The sequence below is a fragment of the Lampetra fluviatilis genome, chromosome 57 (genome assembly GCF_964198595.1).
Source record: "Lampetra fluviatilis chromosome 57, kcLamFluv1.1, whole genome shotgun sequence".
NCBI classification, from domain to species: Eukaryota; Metazoa; Chordata; class Hyperoartia; order Petromyzontiformes; family Petromyzontidae; genus Lampetra; species Lampetra fluviatilis.
The window spans coordinates 4,329,250-4,354,348 of NC_136331.1; the positions used below are offsets into that span (position 1 = coordinate 4,329,250).

Sequence of the window (25,099 nt, forward strand, 5' to 3'; positions counted from 1 at the left end):
TGCTGCGAGTCCAGTGCGGCCTGATCCATACGTGGATAGGCCGCCTGCCCAAGCGCCATCAAAGCGCTGTGGTAGGCGAGGGGCGTTTCAGCCTCCCCCGCCTCCGTTGCTAGGAACTTCTGCCGCGTGTTGGATAGTGGCTCAAAGACGGCCGCCATCTCCCCGTAGGCCCGTTGAAGTGTGGCCCTCGACTTGACTGGAACGGCTCGGAATGCCGCAAGAGCGTCGTCGTCGAGGACCATTGGCAGGATCCGCAGAGACCTCCTCTGTCAGCTCTATTGACTGATAGGCCGCACCAAAACGGCGAGTAAAAGCGGCCCAGTCCCCGCCGGTAGCGACAAATTCTTTGACGGGGGGCAGCCGTCGCGGCTGATCTGATGCTTTCTCTTGCATTCTCAGAGCCGGCTCGGTCGCTCCCCGGGACGCTGTTGCCATGGCGATCGGTTGCCACGTCGCGTCGACTGCGGGAGCAATGGCGGCCGGTTGCCGCGTCGCATCAGTCGCGGAAAAATGGCTGCCGTTTCCCGTGTCGCGGCCAAAATGTTAGCCGTTTGCTGCGTTGCGGCCATAATGGCGGCCGTTTCCTGCGTCGCTTATGCCGCGGTCGTGGCAGCATGTGGGCGATGATCGCACTGGCTCCACCGCAGCAAGCGTGGTGGCTGGCGATCGCGCAGGCTCTTCCGTCGTGTCCCATTCTGTGCTCTCCGCGGTGCCCCTGCTCGCCGCCGTCGTGGCCAGCTGCAGTGAGAGCTGCGCGACGGCTGTAAGGAGCAGGTCGAGCCGTCCTGCAACCTCATGCCACCCCTCCGTGGTTAACGGCTGCAGCTGCCGGCCATCCGACTCCGTCTTCATCCTGCCATTGCTGATCGTTCCAGGGTTTCTTTGACCGGGATCCCTGTTCCCGGGGTTGCTTGGAGGGAGGCTTCTTCATCTTCCTCTCCTTTCGTCTGAAGTTGCTTCCAGTGGGTTTTTTTTCTGCTGTATCTTAACATTTTATTCTTTCCACTCCTGACACCAGTTGTAACCACTCCGGACTCGAGCTGTAGAGGTTTCTTTTATTGCACGTAATGTAGCTTAGGACCATGTCGTCATGAGATAATGCCGACGTGGAGATCATATGACTGAGCAAACAGTGACGACGTGAAGACAGTGATGATGGCCCAAGTCCCTCTCGACAGCCCCGAACATCCCTTCTTGCCCTGCTTTTATCCTCGTGGATTCTCTGGGGGAATTTCCCCAAGTTGTCTATTTTGGACACTCTGGGGAATTTCCCAACCAAGATCCTCCAGACTTGCTGGCGCCTTGTCTTCACATCGAGACTTGCTGACACCCTGTCTTCACATCGAGACTTGCTGACACCCTGTCTTCACATCGAGACTTGCTGACACCCTGTCTTCACATCGAGACTTGCTGACACAGTCTTTACAACTTTATTTTCTTCACCTTTTATTGGGATTTATTTTCACCAACAGTAAGTGTCTTGCTTTATACACATTTGTGATCAGTTGTTTGTTTATTTAGACTTCTTATTTTTCTTCCTTTGTTCTTTTCTGTTGTTTTCACTCTTCAGGGCGTGACTGTGCTCTCTGCAGTGTATTGGTGCCTTTGTTCTCCGCACATCCCCCAATTTAATTTGATAGTTGATTTCATAATTACGCTTTTCTTTATTTTCATTTCGATTTTGAGTTCCTTTGTTCCTCAAACTATTTTTGAGTGTTGTGATTTTTTTGATTAAATTTTTTGTCCCTTTGTCTGGTGTGGTTCCAAGTGAACACATCCGTGTTAACACTGTACCACTCGAGTTGGTGTGAGTACAGTGCATCCCCTTTTGACCCCCCTTGTTTTGTGCTGTGAGCGTGTTTACGTTATTATCTTTTTGTTGGTGTGCTTCTTTTTCTACATTTTTCTTTTTTTCTTCTCTTGTAAAATACTGAAGACTATAACATGTATTAATTCTAGATTTGAAGCTTTCGTGACTGCAAGGATTCATACTCTTAGTTCTTTCGGTAAAGTCACGTAGGTAAAGTCATCTACGTGACTTTACCGAAAGAACTAAGAGTATACTATAACATGTTTCACTTTTTCTCCAAGAGAGCTCTGCGTGAATAGCAGTGAATAGCAGTAATAGTATTACGCTGGTTAATAACACAGAATAGACCATCTTCATATCACTATTTAAAAATGTTTTTTTTTATCCTGGCTACTGAAAAAATAGAGGCTAGCTTTAATAGTCATGTGTGTAACATATCCCACAAACGGGGAAAATGTCCACCCGACCCGTAACAATGTATGCAAAAGCTACCGCGCCTATGCAAGGATAGTCTCTGGGGCCTGCAAGGCGCCTGCAGCAGCAGCAGCTGGCGCCTCCACGCAAGGCTGGAATCCGCTGCTCGGCTTCCACCGATGTCCCGATCGAAGTCTACGTGGAAGCGCTGGGCACCATCGTGCCCGAAGGCTCAATAAAGTATGCCTCCAAAATGAGCGGAAAGGTGATTTTCTTCATGGAGTCTGAAAAGATGGCGCTTGACATCTTTTCAGACTCCATTAAGGGGATGGAGGGGAGGGAGGGAGGGCAGGGAGGGGACAGAGGGAGAGGGAGGAGAGAAAAATGAGAGAGGGGAAGAAGTGCCGTGACCTCGCCATGACCTCGCCGTGACCTCGCCGTGACCTCGTCTGTGTTGTGGCTACAAGTGGCTCATTGAGGGCGACCTTGAACTTTGCAGCTGTGGTACTCGCTGGCTGTGGACGTGTGGGACCAGCACAATGGCACCGGGCCAGCCCACGAGTGTTTCGTCTGGACAAAGTCATCTGAAGAATGGAGTGATGAAGTTTGACGAGGTGATGACGCGGAGTTAATGCCAGACGATGGAAACGGTGATCGACATCCTGCACGAGTATCCAGATGAGGTGGAGCACTTCTTCCGGCCGTAGTGCGTGCCGCTCTTACGCTGCGCTGGATGCTGCAATGACGAGAACCACGAATGTCTCCCCACAGAGACCGCCAACATCACTCTACGGGTTTATAAATTCAAACTACGCCACAATGCAGGTTATGGAGAAATGTCTTTTCAGCAGCGCACCAAATGTGAGCGGAGATCACGAGAACGACAAAAATCTCCCGGCTTGTGCAAACCATGCGTGGAAAGGCCAGACACTGACACCTGCAGGTGCTTGTGTATCCTGTCAGTGGCACATTGCAAACATCGGGGCTAAGAGCTGAATGAGCACAGCTGCAGGTGTGAAAGACCAAGGAGATGAAAATACCATCCCATCCGCCAACGCCGATGGAGAAGAAATCGCCCAGTGTAGTAAACAAACTGGTGTTCATCTCCCGGCAGAGACGTACTTGCTCAGAGACGTACTTGCTCAGAGACGTACTTGCTCAGGATTTGTCTTGGTGTATTATCTGACATCTGCTGAGCTGACTGAAGTGGCACCAATATTCTCACAGTCGGAACTATGGAACATTTTAGAGGGAGTGCATGGCTCAGAAGAGTGACTGCAGCTCTGTCAAGGTGGCAAAATGTGGAGGCAATTATAGCCTCCCTACTCAATATTGAGCAGGACTTCAAGCGACACGGAAAGTCGTCATTTGGAAAGGAAAGGGATCAGGTACTTCCTGAGCCAAATAACTACGTGGAAAGAAAACACACCTGGCAACATCTCCACTGACACATAATGCTGCAGATAGCCACAATTAATATGAATGGGTGTAGAGGTGCGGTCAAGAGACACTATGTGCTGTCGCTCGCAAGAAAACACAAAGCCTCGGTGCTCTTTGTGCAGGAGACGCATCTTACAACCAGCGAAGAAAATGAATGAGAAACAGAATGGAAAGGAGATTTGTTTTTCAGTCACATTACTCATTATTCTTCAGGAGTGGCAACGTTATTTGCACCAGGGTTTACACCCACCGTAGTTAACCAAGTTGAGGTAGTACCGGGAAGAGCCCTCAACGTAGCAATCAAACTTAATGACATTTCTGTCCACCTCATAAATATCTATACACCCATCAATGATGCGGAATTTTTCCAATGCGTTACAGAACTATCTCAAAAATATCCCAAATGACGAGTATCTGCTTTAGGGGATTTTAACTGTAGGCCGAATGTCCTCGACCGCACTGGCACCAAGCAGTGCAAAAGCAGTGTCCTGAACACTTTGCGGCAGGTGCTCCGCACGTACAGTCTCGTAGACGTGTGGCGGACGCAACATCCAAAGCAGCAAGGTTTCACCTTTACAAGAACCCGAGCTGACAGGACACTGTCGCAGTCAAGGATTGACCGTTTTTACATCTCAAAAGACCTTGAAAATAGTGCAGTTTCATCCAGTATTTAGGCAGCACCACTGTCCAATCATCACCTTATACTACTGTAATGCGAGCGTAAACGGGGTTCGCTGCTGGGCTCTGGCCCAATCATACGGCCCGGTGTATTGGGGGGCGGAGCCCAGTATGGGGGGCGTATGGGAGGGCCCGCCGTTCACCTCGGGTCCAATCGGAAGCGAGGTGAATGGGGGCGGAGCCAACAGGGCGCTATGGGAAGGCCGGATCTGACGGTCCGGAAGGGGAGGAGACAGGATCACGTGGTAAAGGGGATATAGGTGGGAGCCCGGAAGGGCTCCGGGTCAGTTGGGAGAGTCACGAAGCTGGACCACGTTGGGTGGCCGGAGGGAATCCGCGCCATCAGCCACGTGGCTGGAGGAGCTTCGGCACACCGTCGGCCAGCAGTGTGCGGAGTGGGGGAGCGGAGGAGGCCTCGTTGGGAGCTGTTTTACTCCAATCCATCGTACAAGCGCCACGGTGGTCCGAGCTGGAGCATTGCCCATGGGACTGTGACCACGAACACATCTCCGCACGGGATTTCTTCCCTGTGCGGATTATACAGCCACTGTCGCATCTTCAAGGCCCTGGTTTCTGCCTGGCTGGAATTTTGGTACGCTCAGTTGACGGGGGTGTCGCATCTTTCTTGACACGTTGGATTACCGAGGGTGCTTTGTGTCATGTGGCGAATGCAGGGGATCTGGTGATGGGTTTTTGAGGGCGGATTTTCTTGTTGGTGTCTAGGAATACAGTAGCACACAATGGCATTTATGTTACACGGGAAAACCGTGTATTATCTTTGATTTAAAAAAGGTGGCATAAAAGCAAAAAAACGACATGATGAATGAAGCAAAGTGCCGAAAAACCGAGCTTCTTTCTGCTTCTTCTGATAGTAAAAAACAGTAGGGAGGGGAGGGAGGGAGGAGAGGGGTGAGAGAGATAAATGAGAGAAGGGAAGGAGTGCCGTGACCTCACCGTGACCTCGCCGTGACCTCGCCTGTGTTGTGGCTACAAGTGGCTCATTGAGGGCGACCTTGAACTTTGCAGCTGTGGCACTCGCTGGCTGTGGACGTGTGGGACCAGCACAACGGCACCGGGCCAGCCCACGAGTGTTTCGTCTGGACAAAGTCATCTGAAGAATGGAGTGATTAAGTTTAACGAGGTGATGAGGTGGAGTTACTGCCAGCCGATGGAAACGGTGATCGACATCCTGCACGAGTATCCAGATGAGGTGGAGCACTTCTTCCGGCCGTAGTGCGTGCCGCTCTTATGCTGCTCTGGATGTTGCAACGACGAGAACCACGAATGTCTCCCCAGAGACCGCCGTCGTGCGTGCCGCTCTTATGCTGCTCTGGATGTTGCAACGACGAGAACCACGAATTTCTCCCCACAGAAACCGCCAACATCACTCTACGGGTTTATAAATTCAAACTACGCCACAATGCAGGTTATGGAGAAATGTCTTTTCAGCAGCGCACCAAATGTGAGCGGAGATCACGAGAACGACAAAAATCTCCGGGCTTGTGCAAACCATGCGCGGAAAGGCCAGACCCTGACACCTGCAGGTGCTTGTGTAAGCGGTCAGTGGCACGTTGCAAACATCGGGGCCCAGAGCTGAATAAGCACAGCTGCAGGTGTGAAAGACCAAGGAGATGAAAATACCATCCCATCCGCCAACGCCGATGGAGAAGAAATCGTCCAGTGTCGTAAAGAAACTGGTGTTCATCTCCCGGCAGAAACGTACTTGCTCAGAGACGTACTTGCTCAGGATTTGTCTTGGTGTATTATCTGACATCTGCTGAGCTGACTGAAGTGGCACCAATATTCTCACAGTCGGAGCTATGGAACATTTTAGAGGGAGTGTATGGCTCAAAAGAGTGACTGCAGCTCTGTCAAGGTGGCAAAATGTGGAGGCAATTATAGCCTCCCTACTCAATATTGAGCAGGACTTCAAGAGACACGGAAAGTGGTCATCTGGAAAGGAAAGGATCAGGTACTTCCTGAGCCAAATAACTACGTGGAAAGAAAACACACCTGGCAACAACTCCACTGACACATAATGCTGCAGATAGCCACAATTAATATGAATGGGTGTAGAGGTGTGGTCAAGAGACACTTTGTGCTGTTGCTCGCAAAAATACACAAAGCCTCGGTGCTCTTTGTGCAGGAGACGCATCTTACAACCAGCGAAGAAAATGAATGAGAAACAGAATGGAAAGAAGATTTGTTTTTCAGTCACCTTACTCATTGTTCTTCAGGAGTGGCAACGTTATTTGCACCAGGGTTTACACCCACCGTAGTTAACCAAGTTGAGGTAGTACCGGGAAGAGCCCTCAACGTAACAATCAAACTTAATGACATTTTTGTCCACCTCATAAACATCTATACACCCATCAATGATGCGGAATTTTTCCAATGCGTTACAGAACTATCTCAAAAACATCCCAAATGACGAGTGTCTGCTTTTGGGGGATTTCAACTGTAGGCTGAATGTCCTCGACTGCACTGGCACCGAGTAGTGCAAAAGCAGTGTCCTGAACACCTTGCGGCAGGTGCTCCACACGTACAGTCTCGTAGACGTGTGGCGGATGCAACATCCAAAGCAGCAAGGTTTCACCTTTACAAGAACCCGAGCTGACAGGACACTGTCGCAGTCAAGGATTGACCGTTTTTACATCTCAAAAGACCTTGAAAATAGTGCAGTTTCATCCAGTATTCAGGCAGCACCACTGTCCAATCATCACCTTATACTACTGTAATGCGAGCGTAAACGGGGTTCGCTGCTGGGCTCTGGCCCAATCATACGGCCCGGGGTATTTGGGGGCGGAGGGCCCGCCGTTCACCTCGGGTCCAATCGGAAGCGAGGTGAATGGGGGTGGAGCCAGCAGGGCGCTATGGGAAGGCCGGATCTAACGGTCCGGAAGGGGAGGAGACAGGATCACGTGGTAAAGGGGATATAGGTGGGAGTCCGGAAGGGCTCCAGGTCAGTTGTTGGAGTGAAGAAGCTGGACCACGTTGGGTGGCCGGAGGGGATCCGCGCCATCAGCCACGTGGCTGGAGGAGCTTCGGCACACCGTCGGCCAGCAGTGTGCGGAGTGGGGGAGCGGAAGGACTGACGAGGAAGCGCGTGCGGGGCGCGCGTGAGGAGACGCTGGTCCGCGGTCAGGGCCAGCGGGTTGCGAGCAAGAAGCTAAATAAAAGCGCAATGGAGACCAGCAGTGTGTGACGAAGTCTTTTATTACACTACTTAAAATTAAAATACGAGGAGTCCCAAGGGGATCGGCATACTGGCATTTCAATAATGCCCTTTTTCAAGACACCACCTTCAATGATCTTTTTGGGGTCTTCTGGGTGGAGTGGCAGGGAAAGAAAGATTTGTTTAATATCCTAACACAATAGTGGGGCATAGGGAAAGTACACATAAAAAAAACTGCGTCAGTTGTATGCCTGGAGAAAAACAAAAAATATTGACCAAAACATTTGTGAGCTAGAGAACAGGGACCATAATTTAGAGTGAAGGCGGAAGGTTAGGGACAATCCAGGCCTACTTGAAGAATGTGGAAACCCTAGAGTATCTAAAAGGGTTGCATAAATAAAAGGCAAAAGGGGCATTTATTCGCTCTTGTTTTAAAGATACCCTTGATATGGACTCTTGCGCGACATTTTTCTTCTCATTAGGGAAGCAAAATTGTAGACGCAAAGCTATGGAGAATGTATTTGATGACAAGGGGCTCCTTGTTTCAAACAATGATCAAATAGCTACAACTGCAGCACAGTATTATGTAAATCTCTTTTCTCCAGAGCATATATCCACAGTGGCCCAGAATGAAATCTGGAAGGACCTGCCTACTTTGGGCGAAGAAGACAGGGACCTTCTAGAAGAAGAGGTCAAACAAAGTGACAGACATGGCAGTGAGTGCCCTGGCCAGGAACAAATCCCCAGGGGTTTATGGGCTGACAGGAGAGTTTTATCACCATTTTTGGCACTCCATACGCAAGGATTACAAAGCTGTTCTAGATGAAGCAGTGGAGACCAACGTGATGCCTCAGTCCTGGAGGAGAGCCGTGCTCACACTGATTCCAAAAAAGGGTGACCTCAGGTACCTCAAAAATTGGCGTCCAGTCTCAGTGCTGAGCACAGATTATAAGATTCTCACGAAAGCTGCGTCTGCAAGGCTTAAGAGGGTGCTGGCTCAGGTTATTGCCAATGACCAGGCATACACTGTTCCAGAAAAGACCATCCATGATGGGATTTTCCGAGTCAGAGATTTGATCAGTCTGTCGGAGCATTTGAACTTTCCGCTTGCCTTTCTCTCCCTTGGTCAAGAGAAAGCCTTTGACAGGGTTGATCACCAGTATCTTCTTGGCACTCTAAAAGCTTTTGGTTTTGGGATTCGCTTCATAGAATTAAGTTGCCGTACAACATGGCTCATTGTCTAGTTAAAGTTAATGGTGGACTAATTGCTCCTATACATTTCAAAAGAGGTATCAGGCAGGGCTCTACTACGTCAGGACAGCTCTACACCCTCGTCGTGGAGACTTTTCTGCATCTACTTCGACGCCGACTCACCGGACTGACTGTAAAGGAGCCCAGTATGAGAGTGACCCTCACAGCATATGCCGATGACATTCTCCTTTTTTTATTGAGTTTTGACGACATGGAACGGCTGGACGAGTGCCAAGAGGTTCACTCCCGTGCGTCCTCCTCCAGGATAAACTAGGAGAAGTGCAGTGGGCTGCTTGTTGGGGAGTGGGACGAAGCCCGGTTCCTTCAGTTGGCCAAGACAATAACGTGGAGCAAAGAGCGTCTTCACAATCTCGGTGTGCTCCTGGGACACGGAGAAAAACCACTGCAGGAAAATTGGGATTTCTTTGAAGAGAAGGTGAGGAAACGACCGGAACCTTGGGGGCGCCTGTGCAAGTCTCTCACATTTAGAGGAAAAACCCTGGTGGTAAACCAGTTAATTGCATCCACCTTGTGGCACCGCTTCTTTTCCCTCACTCCACCCGCATACCTGATAGCGAAACTTCAGAGAATGATAGCTGCCTTCTTCTGGTCTCAGAGGAAGCACCGTGTGGCTGCTGGCATCTTGGCCTTGCCACTGCGGGAAGGCGGGCAAGGTCTGGTGTGTGTACGGAGCCAGCTCTCAACATTTCGTCTACAAGCCGTACAGAGGTTTCTCTACACGGCCCCATCACCCATGTAGTGTTCCACAGCATCTTTTATTCTAAATAACCTCAGGGGCCTTCAGTGCAGCAAGCAGCCCTTCTTTATGGACATTACGGGTATTCCACTCACGCGCATTCCCCACTTCTACAGGAGTATCCGACATACCTGGAGTTTCCTTGTCACTGTGAATAAACCTCGGTCAGCATCAGAATTAGCTCACGAGCCGCTGTTACGGAACCCAAACATGGCACTACCCTCTCTCGTGGGCCCTGCCGTGGAGAAACGCATGGTAGACGCACGTGTCACGAGGGTGGGCGATTTGGTGAGACCAGGCACGGAGGAGCAGTGGCTTCTCCCGACCGGGATAGCTGCAATGGCCGGAAGCATTCAGTGAGACTTGCTGCAAAACTCGTGAATTATGTGCGAAGGTCTTTCTCAACAGCAGTGGGGAGCGCATCTGCTGTGAGTACTGGTGACGAGTCAGCTAGCAGTGGCCCAGTGCCACCAAAACTGAATGTCGCCCCAGCAAGGAAGCACACTCAAATCTCTTCTTCACAGCAGCACTGGGGGCACACCTCAGGGAATGACCAGGAGGGGTGCTTCTCAGATGTAGACCGGAAGAAGCTGTACGCCCAAATGGTCGAATTTCACCACCGACAAATAATAACATCACGCAAAGGCTACGCTTGGAGGGAGACGATGCCTTGCAGTGATCACGTGAGGCCTCATTGGGAGCTGTTTTACTCCAATCCATCGTACAAGCGCCACGGTGGTCCAAGCTGGAGCATTGCCCATGGGACTGCTGTGACCATGTACACATTTCTGCAAGGGGTTTCTTCCCTGTGCGGATTATACAGCCACTGTCGCATCTTCAAAGCCCTGGTTTCTGCCTGGCTGGAATTTCGGTACGTTCAGTTGACAGGGGGGGGGTGTCGCATCTTTCTTGACAAGTTGTACTACCGAGGGTGCTTTGTGTAATGTGACAAATGCAGGGGATCTGGTGATGGGTTTTTGAGGGCGGATTTTCTTGTTGGTGTCTAGGAACACAGTAGCACACAATTGCATTTATGTTACATGGGAAAACCGTGTATTATCTTTGATTCAAAAAAGGGGGCATAAAAGCAAAAAACAACATGATGAACGAAGCAAAGTGCCGAAAAACCGAGCATCTTTCTGCTTCTTCTGATAGTAAAAAAACAGGAGGGAGGGGAGGGAGGGTGGGGAGGGAGGGGGGAGGGGAGGGAGTAGACGGAGGGAGGAGAGGGGTGAGAGAGAGAAATGAGAGAGAGGAAGGAGTGCCGTGACCTCGTCTGTGTTGTGGCTACAAGTGGCTCATTGAGGGCGCTGGCTGTGGACGTGTGGGACCAGCACAACGGCACCGGGCCAGCCCACGAGTGTTTCGTCTGGACAAAGTCATCTGAAGAATGGAGTGATTAAGTTTAACGAGGTGATGAGGCGGAGTTACTGCCAGCCGATGGAAACGGTGATCGACATCCTGCACGAGTATCCAGATGAGGTGGAGCACTTCTTCCGGCCGTAGTGCGTGCCGCTCTTACGCTGCTCTGGATGGTGCAATGACGAGAACCACGAATGTCTCCCCACAGAGACCGCCGTCGTGCGTGCCGCTCTTACGCTGCTCTGGATGGTGTAATGACGAGAATCACGAATGTCTCCCCACAGAGACCGCCGTCGTGCGTGCCGCTCTTACGCTGCTCTGGATGGTGCAATGACGAGAATCACGAATGTCTCCCCACAGAGACCGCCGTAGTGCGTGCCGCTCTTACGCTGCTCTGGATGCTGCAATGACGAGAACCACGAATGTCTCCCCACAGAGACCGCCGTCGTGCGTGCCGCTCTTACGCTGCTCTGGATGGTGCAATGACGAGAATCACGAATGTCTCCCCACAGAGACCGCCGTCGTGCGTGCCGCTCTTAAGCTGCTCTGGATGGTGCAATGACGAGAATCATGAATGTCTCCCCACAGAGACCGCCGTAGTGCGTGCCGCTCTTACGCTGCTCTGGATGCTGCAATGACGAGAACCACGAATGTCTCCCCACAGAGACCGCCGTCGTGCGTGCCGCTCTTACGTTGCTCTGGATGGTGCAATGACGAGAATCACGAATGTCTCCCCACAGAGACCGCCGTCGTGCGTGCCGCTCTTACGCTGCTCTGGATGGTGTAATGACGAGAATCACGAATGTCTCCCCACAGAGACCGCCGTCGTGCGTGCCGCTCTTACGCTGCTCTGGATGGTGCAATGACGAGAATCACGAATGTCTCCCCACAGAGACCGCCGTCGTGCGTGCCGCTCTTACGCTGCTCTGGATGGTGCAATGACGAGAATCACGAATGTCTCCCCACAGAGACCGCCGTCGTGCGTGCCGCTCTTACGCTGCTCTGGATGGTGTAATGACGAGAATCACGAATGTCTTCCCACAGAGACCGCCGTCGTGCGTGCCGCTCTTACGCTGCTCTGGATGGTGCAATGACGAGAATCACGAATGTCTCCCCACAGAGACCGCCGTCGTGCGTGGCGCTCTTACGCTGCTCTGGATGCTGCAATGACGAGAACCACGAATGTCTCCCCACAGAGACCGCCGTCGTGCGTGCCGCTCTTACGCTGCTCTGGATGGTGCAATGACGAGAATCACGAATGTCTCCCCACAGAGACCGCCGTCGTGCGTGCCGCTCTTACGCTGCTCTGGATGGTGCAATGACGAGAATCACGAATGTCTCCCCACAGAAACCGCCGTCGTGCGTGCCGCTCTTACGCTGCTCTGGATGGTGCAATGACGAGAATCACGAATGTCTCCCCACAGAGACCGCCGTCGTGCGTGCCGCTCTTACGCTGCTCTGGATGGTGCAATGACGAGAACCACGAATGTCTCCCCACAAGGACCGCCGTCGTGCGAGCCGCTCTTACGCTGCTCTGGATGGTGCAATGACGAGAATCACGAATGTCTTCCCACAGAGACCGCCGTCGTGCGTGCCGCTCTTACGCTGCTCTGGATGGTGCAATGACGAGAATCACGAATGTCTCCCCACAGAGACCGCCATCGTGCGTGCCGCTCTTACGCTGCTCTGGATGGTGCAATGACGAGAATCACGAATGTCTCCCCACAGAGACCGCCGTCGTGCGTGCCGCTCTTACGCTGCTCTGGATGGTGCAATGACGAGAATCACGAATGTCTCCCCACAGAGACCGCCGTCGTGCGTGCCGCTCTTACGCTGCTCTGGATGGTGCAATGACGAGAATCACGAATGTCTCCCCACAGAGACCTCCGTCGTGCGTGCCGCTCTTACGCTGCTCTGGATGCTGCAATGACGAGAACCACGAATGTCTCCCCACACAGACCGCCGTCGTGCGTGCCGCTCTTACGCTGCTCTGGATGGTGTAATGACGAGAATCACGAATGTCTCCCCACAGAGACCGCCGTCGTGCGTGCCGCTCTTACGCTGCTCTGGATGGTACAATGATGAGAATCACGAATGTCTCCCCACACAGACCGCCGTCGTGCGTGCCGCTCTTACGCTGCTCTGGATGGTGTAATGACGAGAATCACGAATGTCTCCCCACAGAGACCGCCGTCGTGCGTGCCGCTCTTACGCTGCTCTGGATGGTGCAATGACGAGAATCACGAATGTCTCCCCACAGAGACCGCCGTCGTGCGTGCCGCTCTTACGCTGCTCTGGATGCTGCAATGACGAGAACCACGAATGTCTCCCCACAGAGACCGCCGTCGTGCGTGCCGCTCTTACGCTGCTCTGGATGGTGTAATGACGAGAATCACGAATGTCTCCCCACAGAGACCGCCGTCGTGCGTGCCGCTCTTACGCTGCTCTGGATGGTGCAATGACGAGAATCACGAATGTCTCCCCACAGAGACCGCCGTAGTGCGTGCCGCTCTTACGCTGCTCTGGATGCTGCAATGACGAGAACCACGAATGTCTCCCCACAGAGACCGCCGTCGTGCGTGCCGCTCTTACGCTGCTTTGGATGCTGCAATGACGAGAACCACGAATGTCTCCCCACAGAGACCGCCGTCGTGCGTGCCGCTCTTACGCTGCTCTGGATGGTGTAATGACGAGAATCACGAATGTCTCCCCACAGAGACCGCCGTCGTGCGTGCCGCTCTTACGCTGCTCTGGATGGTGCAATGACGAGAATCACGAATGTCTCCCCACAGAGACCGCCGTAGTGCGTGCCGCTCTTACGCTGCTCTGGATGCTGCAATGACGAGAACCACGAATGTCTCCCCACAGAGACCGCCGTCGTGCGTGCCGCTCTTACGCTGCTCTGGATGGTGTAATGACGAGAATCACGAATGTCTCCCCACAGAGACCGCCGTCGTGCGTGCCGCTCTTACGCTGCTCTGGATGGTGTAATGACGAGAATCACGAATGTCTCCCCACAGAGACCGCTGTCGTGCGTGCCGCTCTTACGCTGCTCTGGATGGTGTAATGACGAGAATCACGAATGTCTCCCCACAGAGACCGCCGTCGTGCGTGCCGCTCTTACGCTGCTCTGGATGGTGCAATGACGAGAATCACGAATGTCTCCCCACAGAGACCGCCGTCGTGCGTGCCGCTCTTACGCTGCTCTGGATGCTGCAATGACGAGAATCACGAATGTCTCCCCACAGAGACCGCCATCGTGCGTGCCGCTCTTACGCTGCTCTGGATGGTGCAATGACGAGAATCACGAATGTCTCCCCACAGAGACCGCCGTCGTGCGTGCCGCTCTTACGCTGCTCTGGATGGTGCAATGACGAGAACCACGAATGTCTCCCCACAAGGACCGCCGTCGTGCGTGCCGCTCTTACGCTGCTCTGGATGGTGCAATGACGAGAATCACGAATGTCTTCCCACAGAGACCGCCGTCATGCGTGCCGCTCTTACGCTGCTCTGGATGGTGCAATGACGACAATCACGAATGTCTCCCCACAGAGACCGCCATCGTGCGTGCCGCTCTTACGCTGCTCTGGATGGTGCAATGACGAGAATCACGAATGTCTCCCCACAGAGACCGCCGTCGTGCGTGCCGCTCTTACGCTGCTCTGGATGGTGCAATGACGAGAATCACGAATGTCTCCCCACAGAGACCGCCGTCGTGCGTGCCGCTCTTACGCTGCTCTGGATGGTGCAATGACGAGAATCACGAATGTCTCCCCACAGAGACCGCCGTCGTGCGTGCCGCTCTTACGCTGCTCTGGATGGTGTAATGACGAGAATCACGAATGTCTCCCCACAGAGACCGCCGTCGTGCGTGCCGCTCTTACGCTGCTCTGGATGGTGCAATGACGAGAATCACGAATGTCTCCCCACAGAGACCGCCGTAGTGCGTGCCGCTCTTACGCTGCTCTGGATGCTGCAATGACGAGAACCACGAATGTCTCCCCACAGAGACCGCCGTCGTGCGTGCCGCTCTTACGCTGCTCTGGATGGTGCAATGACGAGAATCACGAATGTCTCCCCACAGAGACCGCCGTCGTGCGTGCCGCTCTTACGCTGCTCTGGATGGTGCAATGACGAGAATCACGAATGTCTCCCCACAGAGACCGCAGTCGTGCGTGCCGCTCTTACGCTGCTCTGGATGGTGCAATGACGAGAATCACGAATGTCTCCCCACAGAGACCGCCGTCGTGCGTACCGCTCTTACGCTGCTCTGGATGGTGCAATGACGAGAATCACGAATGTCTCCCCACAGAGACCGCCGTCGTGCGTGCCGCTCTTACGCTGCTCTGGATGGTGCAATGACGAGAATCACGAATGTCTCCCCACAGAGACCGCCGTAGTGCGTGCCGCTCTTACGCTGCTCTGGATGGTGCAATGACGAGAATCACGAATGTCTCCCCACAGAGACGGCCGTCGTGCGTGCCGCTCTTACGCTGCTCTGGATGGTGCAATGACGAGAATCACGAATGTCTCCCCACAGAGACCGCCGTCGTGCGTGCCGCTCTTACGCTGCTCTGGATGGTGCAATGACGAGAATCACGAATGTCTCCCCACAGAGACCTCCGTAGTGCATGCCGCTCTTACGCTGCTCTGGATGCTGCAATGACGAGAACCACGAATGTCTCCCCACACAGACCGCCGTCGTGCGTGCCGCTCTTACGCTGCTCTGGATGGTGTAATGACGAGAATCACGAATGTCTCCCCACAGAGACCGCCGTCGTGCGTGCCGCTCTCACGCTGCTCTGGATGCTGCAATGACGAGAACCACGAATGTCTCCCCACACAGACCGCCGTCGTGCGTGCCGCTCTTACGCTGCTCTGGATGGTGTAATGACGAGAACCACGAATGTCTCCCCACAGAGACCGCCGTCGTGCGTGCCGCTCTTACGCTGCTCTGGATGCTGCAATGACGAGAATCACGAATGTCTCCCCACAGAGACCGCCGTCGTGCGTGCCGCTCTTACGCTGCTCTGGATGGTGCAATGACGAGAACCACGAATGTCTCCCCACAGAGACCGCCGTCGTGCGTGCCGCTCTTATGCTGCTCTGGATGCTGCAATGACGAGAACCACGAATGTCTCCCCACAGAGACCGCCGTCGTGCGTGCCGCTCTTACGCTGCTCTGGATGGTGTAATGACGAGAACCACGAATGTCTCCCCACAGAGACCGCCGTCGTGCGTGCCGCTCTTACGCTGCTCTGGATGCTGCAATGACGAGAACCACGAATGTCTCCCCACAGAGACCGCCGTAGTGCGTGCCGCTCTTACGCTGCTCTGGATGGTGTAATGACGAGAACCACGAATGTCTCCCCACAGAGACCGCCGTCGTGCGTGCCGCTCTTACGCTGCTCTGGATGGTGTAATGACGAGAACCACGAATGTCTCCCCACAGAGACCGCCGTCGTGCGTGCCGCTCTTACGCTGCTCTGGATGGTGTAATGACGAGAACCACGAATGTCTCCCCACAGAGACCGCCGTCGTGCGTGCCGCTCTTACGCTGCTCTGGATGCTGCAATGACGAGAACCACAAATGTCTCCCCACAGAGACCGCCGTAGTGCGTGCCGCTCTTACGCTGCGCTGGATGCTGTAATGACGAGAACCACGAATGTCTCCCCACAGAGACCGCCGTCGTGCGTGCCGCTCTTATGCTGCTCTGGATGTTGCAACGACGAGAACCACGAATGTCTCCCCACAGAGACCGCCAACATCACTTAACAGGTTTATAAATTCAAACTACGCCACAATGCAGGTTATGGAGAAATGTCTTTTCAGCAGCGCACCAAATGTGAGCGGAGATCACGAGAACGACAAAAATCTCCCGGCTTGTGCAAACCATGCGCGGAAAGGCCAGACCCTGACACCTGCAGGTGCTTGTGTATCCTGTCAGTGGCCCGTTGCAAACATCGGGGCCCAGAGCTGAATGAGCACAGCTGCAGGTGTGGAAGACCAAGGAGATGAAAATATCATCCCATCCGCCAACGCCGATGGAGAAGAAATCGCCCAGTGTAGTAAAGAAACTGGTGTTCATCTCCCGGCAGAGACGTACTTGCTCAGAGACGTACTTGCTCAGAGACGTACTTGCTCAGGATTTGTCTTGGTGTATTATCTGACATCTGCTGAGCTGACTGAAGTGACACCAATATTCTCACAGTCGGAGCTATGGAACATTTTAGAGGGAGTGCATGGCTCAGAAGAGTGACTGCAGCTCTGTCAAGGTGGCAAAATGTGGAGGCAATTATAGCCTCCCTACTCAATATTGAGCAGGACTTCAAGAGACACGGAAAGTCGTCATTTGGAAAGGAAAGGGATCAGGTACTTCCTGAGCCAAATAACTACGTGGAAAGAAAACACACCTGGCAACATCTCCACTGACACATAACGCTGCAGATAGCCACAATTAATATGAATGGGTGTAAAGGTGCGGTCAAGAGACACTTTGTGCTGTCGCTCGCAAGAAAACACAAAGCCTCGGTGCTCTTTGTGCAGGAGACGCATCTTACAACCAGCGAAGAAAATGAATGAGAAACAGAATGGAAAGGAGATTTGTTGTTCAGTCACATTACTCATTATTCTTCAGGAGTGGCAACGTTATTTGCACCAGGGTTTACACCCACCGTAGTTAACCAAGTTGAGGTAGTACCGGGAAGAGCCCTCAACGTAGCAATCAAACTTAATGACATTTCTGTCCACCTCATAAATATCTATACACCCATCAATGATGCGGAATTTTTCCAATGCGTTACAGAACTATCTCAAAAATATCCCAAATGACGAGTATCTGCTTTAGGGGATTTTAACTGTAGGCCGAATGTCCTCGACCGCACTGGCACCGAGCAGTGCAAAAGCAGTGTCCTGAACACTTTGCGGCAGGTGCTCCGCACGTACAGTCTCGTAGACGTGTGGCGGACGCAACATCCAAAGCAGCAAGGTTTCACCTTTACAAGAACCCGAGCTGACAGGACACTGTCGCAGTCAAGGATTGACTGTTTTTACATCTCAAAAGACCTTGAAAATAGTGCAGTTTCATCCAGTATTTAGGCAGCACCACTGTCCAATCATCACCTTATACTACTGTAATGCGAGCGTAAACGGGGTTCGCTGCTGGGCTCTGGCCCAATCATACGGCCCGGTGTATTGGGGGGCGGAGCCCAGTATGGGGGGCGTATGGGAGGGCCCGCCGTTCACCTCGGGTCCAATCGGAAGCGAGGTGAATGGGGGCGGAGCCAACAGGGCGCTATGGGAAGGCCGGATCTGAAGGTCCGGAAGGGGAGGAGACAGGATCACGTGGTAAAGGGGATATAGGTGGGAGCCCGGAAGGGCTCCGGGTCAGTTGGGAGAGTCACGAAGCTGGACCACGTTGGGTGGCCGGAGGGAATCCGCGCCATCAGCCACGTGGCTGGAGGAGCTTCGGAACACCGTCGGCCAGCAGTGTGCGGTGTGGGGGAGCGGAGGAGGCCTCATTGGGAGCTGTTTTACTCCAATCCATCGTACAAGCGCCACGGTGGTCCGAGCTGGAGCATTGCCCATGGGACTGTGACCACGAACACATCTCCGCACGGGATTTCTTCCCCGTGCGGATTATACAGCCACTGTCGCATCTTCAAGGCCCTGGTTTCTGCCTGGCTGGAATTTTGGTACGCTCAGTTGACGGGGGTGTCGCATCTTTCTTGACACGTTGGATTACCGAGGGTGCTTTGTGTCATGTGGCGAATGCAGGGGATCTGGTGATGGGTTTTTGAGGGCGGATTTTCTTGTTGGTGTCTAGGAATACAGTAGCACACAATGGCATTTATGTTACACGGGAAAACCGTGTATTATCTTTGATTTTAAAAAAGGTGGCATAAAAGCAAAAAAACGACATGATGAACGAAGCAAAGTGCCAAAAAACCGAGCATCTTTCTGCTTCTTCTGATAGTAAAAAACAGAAGGGAGGGAGGGAGGGGGGAGGGGAGGGAGGGGACGGAGGGAGGAGAGGGGTGAGAGAGATAAATGAGAGAAGGGAAGGAGTGCCGTGACCTCGCCGTGACCTCGCCGTGACCTCGTCTGTGTTGTGGCTACAAGTGGCTCATTGAGGGCGACCTTGAACTTTGCAGCTGTGGCACTCGCTGGCTGTGGACGTGTGGGACCAGCACAACGGCACCGGGCCAGCCCACGAGTGTTTCGTCTGGACAAAGTCATCTGAAGAATGGAGTGATTAAGTTTAACGAGGTGATGAGGCGGAGTTACTGCCAGACGATGGAAACGGTGATCGACATCCTGCACGAGTATCCAGATGAGGTGGAGCACTTCTTCCGGCCGTCGTGCGTGCCGCTCTTACGCTGCTCTGGATGTTGCAACGACGAGAACCACGAATGTCTCCCCACAGAGACCGCCAACATCACTCTACGGGTTTATAAATTCAAACCACGCCACAATGCAGGTTATGGAGAAATGTCTTTTCAGCAGCGCACCAAATGTGAGCGGAGATCACGAGAACGACAAAAATCTCCCGGCTTGTGCAAACCATGCGCGGAAAGGCCAGACCCTGACACCTGCAGGTGCTTGTGTATCCTGTCAGTGGCATGTTGCAAACATCGGGGCCCAGAGCTGAATGAGCACAGCTGCAGGTGTGAATGACCAAGGAGATGAAAACACCATCCCATCCGGCAACGCCGATGGAGAAGAAATCGCCCAGTGTAGTAAAGAAGCTGGTGTCCATCTCCCGGCAGAGACGTACTTGCTCAGAGACGTACTTGCTCAAGATCTGTCTTGGTGCATTATCTGGTGTCCATCTCCCGGCAGAGACGTACTTGCTCAGAGACGTACTTGCTCAAGATTTGTCCTGGTGCATTATCTTCCCGGCGTTCTTTCACTTGATGGGCCCCACGTGTGCCCACAGGAGTCGGCTCAGCGTGCATGAGACTCGTTCGTCTGGTGTCTGAAGCAACAGCTGAGCACTATTGTGGTGTAATAAAGTAATGACAACACAAAAAGGACATATAAATGACCACGTGGTATCACATATTTTTCAGATATCCATATCGCATGCAACATCATTAAACAGCAGGAATCACCCGAAGCATTTCATATATGAGCAAAATGCATGACAACTGGAATATCGGTTGCAAAATTTGTCACGGATAATAAATTTACTATTTTGACATTTTAAAAAAGGGGAGAGAGGCAAGAGAGGGAAGGAGAGGCAGGAGAGGGAGGGGAGAGAGAGGGGAGGTTGGGTGGGGGTTGGGGGGGGAGTGATTTTAAATCGATGGCTCAATTTAAAATCACATAACTCGACTCTCGTGCCATAAAGTGAATGTCACAACATCGTAACATCGTCACATTTTATCGGTCTATCATTCAAAAGCAAAACATTTCAGCTCTGGTTTCATCGTTCTGGTTTTTATTATTATTAAATACTGAGAGACAGAAAGAGGAACACGTGGACTAGAGTGCGTGTGCAGGTTAATGCCGTCACTTAAACTATTCAGAAGAGCACGTGGGCTTGGGCAGGACATTTCGCTCGAAGGGATGATGTCCGATGGTCAAGGCTAATGACTGAGTGACAGCCAAGGAATGGAACGCGAGAGAGTACATCCGCGAAAGAGACAGAGTTGAAATCTGCTCATGGGCACGTGTTTAAAGTGGATTTTATCGTAGTATCGTGTCAGATGGCAACAGCATGGTGTGGAGAGGCCTGCATCCAGCAGTGGATTGGACATCGGCGAAAAGAGCTTGACGGTGCCTCGGATTCCTCCAGTGTAAATAAATATTCCGATTAATCAAGGCCAAAAAAACAGAGGGGAGAGGGAGGGAGGCAGGAGAGAGGGAGGTGAATAGCAGAGGTCGCAACCGGGTACCCGATACCCGTACCCTACCCGATACCCGGCTACCCGTACCCGGCCGGGTACGGGTACCTGTTTGCGACCCTGGTGCGGCCGGGTACGGGTAGGCCGTGAGTCACTGGTGAGTCACCGTTTGTCACTCATTTCCCAACGTCTTGTCTCTTCTCACAAAGTTCCTAGAATCAACCCACCCGCGCCTGCAACATGGCTTCATCCCAGAGGTCGCAATCAGGTACCCGATACCCGTACCCTACACGATACCCGGCCGGGTACGGGTAGGGTACGGCCGGGTACGGGTACCCGTTTGCGACCCTGGTGCGGCCGGGTACGGGTAAGAAATCAAAACCCGTTTGTGACCTCTGCTAACAAAGCCACTGGGGGTCACTCTACATTTGGGAGAAGTGCACCCTTCAAAATGCCCCCGTGTGTGCGTGTCAGTGTGAACGCCTCCGTGTGACGTCTCCGTGCGAACGCCCCTTCAATGAGCCCACTGACCCCGTTCCACGCCATGACCCCATCCCCTTTGACCCCCAACTCGCCTGTCGCTCACGGGCCCGAGAGACATGCCCCTGGGTCCGCACGTAGCCTCGGTGAGCGCCAGCGGACGGCACGACTTGACGGGGAAGAGCGCCAGGGCGGACACCGTGCCCACACGCAGCCTCGTCTCACTCCTCCTCCTCTTGCTCAGCCACAGCCAGAGGCCCCCCACGGCCAGGGAAGTCCCTAGGGCCCCCCACGCCACCCAGCGCCAACTCCAACCATCAGCGGTAGCGGCGGCGGTGATGCCACGACCCCGACTCCAGATCATCATCATCATCGTCGTCGTCGTCTCTGGGTTGGGCGAGATGGAATTGGTGTTCATGGTCGCGAGGTGGTGGTTGGTGGTGGTGGTGATGGCTGTGGAAGGCATTATAATGTACGTGATCGGAGGATGGGCGAGTGTGTTGGGTGGGTGACTGTGTGAGTGGGTGGGTGACTGTGTGGGTGACTATGTGAGTGGGTGAGTGACAATGTGCGTGGGTGAGTGACTGTGCGAGTGGATGATTGACTGTGAGAGTGGGTGAGTGACTGTGTGAGTGGGTGAGTGATTGTGTGAGTGGGTGAGTGACTGTGTGAGTGGGTGAGTGACTGTGTGAGTGGGTGAGTGACTGTATGAGTGGTTGAGTGACTGTGTGAGTGGGTAACTGTGTGAGTGACTGTGTGACTGTGTGAGTGGGTGAGTAACTATGCGAGTGGGTAACTGTGCGAGTGACTGTGTGACTGTGTGAGTGACTATGTGAGTCTATGTGTGTGTACGTTGAACTTCGTTGCCACCGCACGTTTAAGCCAACCGAGCCAACCGGAGGTGCTAAGACACGAGGAAGGACCCCAGAGAGAGCGAGAGAAAGCGAGATTCGAGAGTGGGCCCCACACAGCTCGTGTTGGGGTCTAACGCGCCTGAGATCTGATCGAGGCCGCAGAAGCAACGTAAGAATTGGTGGAAGAACCACGAGTGGAGTACACGAAGGGACTACAGTCTCCACTAGAGTATCAACTAGAGTATCAACTAGAGTATCAACTAGAGTATAAACTAGAATATAACCTAGAATATAAACTAGAATGTAAACTAGAATGTAAACTAGAATGTGAACTAGAATGTGAACTAGAGCTTGAACTAGAGCATAAACTACAATATAAACTAGAATATAAACTAGAGTATAAACTAGAGTACGTAGTAGAGTATAAACTTTAGAAAGTCCACGTGTGGATCGCTTCACGTACCCGCCTGAGGCACCTCGCAGCTGATCGCAGCACCCCGAATGGACTTTGTACCACCGTGCGCGTGCGTGTACAGTGCGCGTGCGTGCGTAGTGCGCGTGCGCGTACAGTGCGTGTGCAGTGCGCGCGCGTGCGTGTACAGTGCGCGAGCGTGCGTGTACACACGTGGTCCAGTGCACCGCGGGTCACTATTAAAGAGCCACCCGCAGTGGTGGAGTTGGTAGCAGCTGGGGCATCAACTTACCATCAACAACCGCGTTAGATCCAGCGGTTTCACGATGTGTTCGTGTACCAGGCGACGTTGAGTTTCCATTGTCTGCTGTACACCAGGGGAGGCAGGGTAGACAGAGCCTCTCACCTGGCATACTCCAATGAAAATAGCTGTTACGAAAAGTAAGAAAATATATAAAATACTGTATTAAGATTTTTCCACTGATCTGTGTTATAAGTGTAATTTCTGAACGATTCCAATTATTTTTTTACACGCTTTCTCTAATATTTAACTCACTCTTTCGTTCTTTCGGTAAAGTCACGTATAAAGATAAAATAATAAATTAAATAATAGCATACTACGACGTTTCGATTGCAACACAAGCAATCGTCATCGGGTATAAAAGAAATAGCAACAAAAATGTAACCAGAAAACTATAGACAGACATATAAGCAGACAGATAAGCAGACAGATATCACAAAGATACACAGAGAGAGAACATGCATTGGCACAAAGAGAGAGAGAACGTCTCTGTGACGAGGCCTTAAATAGAGAGAGGGGGCGGAGAGAGGGAGGGGGCAGAGAAAAAATTAGCATGTCAATGAGTAGGACGACGCGTGGTACGGTACGCAAGCTTGAAAATTAGGAGAACGGGAGAGAGACACACTAAATTAAATAACCTAGCAAAATATAGAAATGTAATGTAATGCAACACAGAGAGTCGGTCAACACACAATTAACGCATAGCCTGGTTGATTACGTATTTCAAAGATTGCTAAGTTATGCTATTATTTAATTTATTATTTTATCTTTATACGTGACTTTACCGAAAGAACCAAGAGTAATTCCTGCAGTCACGAAAGCTCCAAATTAAGATTTAACTCACTGTTGTTTGTCGTTTATTGTGAAAATTGGGTCACAGTTCCTATGATCACTGTGTCATTGCTTTTATGGCTTTATTTTGGTGATTTTCGAAAAGTTTTTTGGTTTGGCCATGTTTGTTTGTTGTAGTACGGAGTTAGACTGATGGCCTTAATCTAAGTTGTCTTGTGGTTGTTGTTGTTGTTTGACTTGCATCCCACTGGGAATTTTGCACACAGCGTTGGTGCACGGTGCTTTTTCTGCGTTATTTTGCTGTCTTTTCTTGGATTTTCTGTTTGCACTTAGTCACATATTCACTTTAAGATGTTTTCTTGTTCATGTTTTTGTTTGTTGCGGTTGCACCCGATTCAAGAGCCGAATGGCTCACAGGGCAATACCTAATACATGAACTTGTATTATCAAATCTTGTAACTCAATTTTAACCCACTTCCCAATATGGTATCGACTGCAAACTTGGTATACTTATGTCATACTGATGACAATACTACATTCTATCATAAAAATGTATAACTTTAAACATTCTTTTTTATACGTTATGTTTCGGCTTGGGTCTAATTGTCCACGCTCAACTTGACGTTGGCTGTAATTGCACATGGTCCCCTTACGTTATGGCAAGCTTCGGGGCCACTTCCTGGAGTCGTGGAGTTATTCCATTACTAGTAACGGTACATTTCATTAAAGCGTGTTTAAAAAAAAGTTTAAAAAAATGTTACTTATTATAGTAAAAATCGTCAAATTTGCGGAGCTCCACTGCAAATACAGGAAGAGATGAGAGGTGAGGCAGCGACGAGTTCAGCCTCCCCTCTGATTGCGCAACCCCTCAGTAACTGTGCAGTGGTGATAACTACTCGCTGTTCGCAAGCGGATCGTAAACAAGGTTTTCCCGCTCAAACGGTCAGGGTCAAATGGGGTGAGGTAGGATCCAAACGCCAAATTGGGAAGGACCAATCGGAGGATTCCACAAGGTGGCCGGCGATTGGACAACCCGGCCACGAACAGGTATAAAAGCCAGAGCGCTGAGAGCTCTTGGCCAGTTCTGCTACACGAAGACCCAAGTCGGCTGAAGACATCTAGGACCCTGGACCGAGCCCTCCAGCCCTTATCAGGGCTAGGGCTCAGAGTAACCAGAGGTCGGGGAGAGATCCCCTAGGTTCAGCCAGAGGACGCTGGGATAGCAGGGAGATTAGATAGCCTGCAAGGTCCGGAGGCTTGTACCTTCTGAGGGTAACGGGTGAAGGGACCATATACCCCCTTGTGTGATAGGGACTGTGTATTAAGATAATAAACAGTGTGTGCCATAAAGAAGTTTAGAAGTCCGTCCTTTACAACACTACAACTGGATGGAGCGCGGGCAATAAGCGCGTGCCTGTTACTATCTCAGTATGTCACCAATGCCATGTTTGTAGACCCCTTCATTTCATGTCCTCGCCTTCCATACTCCAGGTAACTTATTTCACGTATGTGTATAAAGATATT

At 52.0% G+C, this 25,099-nt stretch overlaps 1 protein-coding gene and 2 pseudogenes across 1 annotated transcript in view; 2 read left to right on the forward strand and 1 right to left on the reverse strand.

Moving 5' to 3' along the window:
* Positions 1–22,596, reverse strand: part of LOC144950267 (mitochondrial amidoxime reducing component 2-like) — a 36,657-nt gene extending 14,061 nt beyond the window's left edge. Inside the window, exons 1-2 of the mRNA XM_078880337.1 lie at positions 22,534–22,596; positions 21,312–21,603 (exon numbers count right to left, since the gene is read on the reverse strand). Of these exons, the coding sequence (XP_078736463.1) occupies positions 21,312–21,589 (278 nt within the window). The 5' untranslated portion in view covers positions 21,590–21,603; positions 22,534–22,596. The remainder of the gene's footprint in view (positions 1–21,311; positions 21,604–22,533) is intronic.
* LOC144950348 (vascular endothelial growth factor A pseudogene) lies at positions 2,764–3,258 on the forward strand (annotated as a pseudogene).
* Positions 5,511–19,576, forward strand: LOC144950349 (vascular endothelial growth factor A-like; annotated as a pseudogene).
* Positions 22,597–25,099: the final 2,503 nt, after the last annotated feature.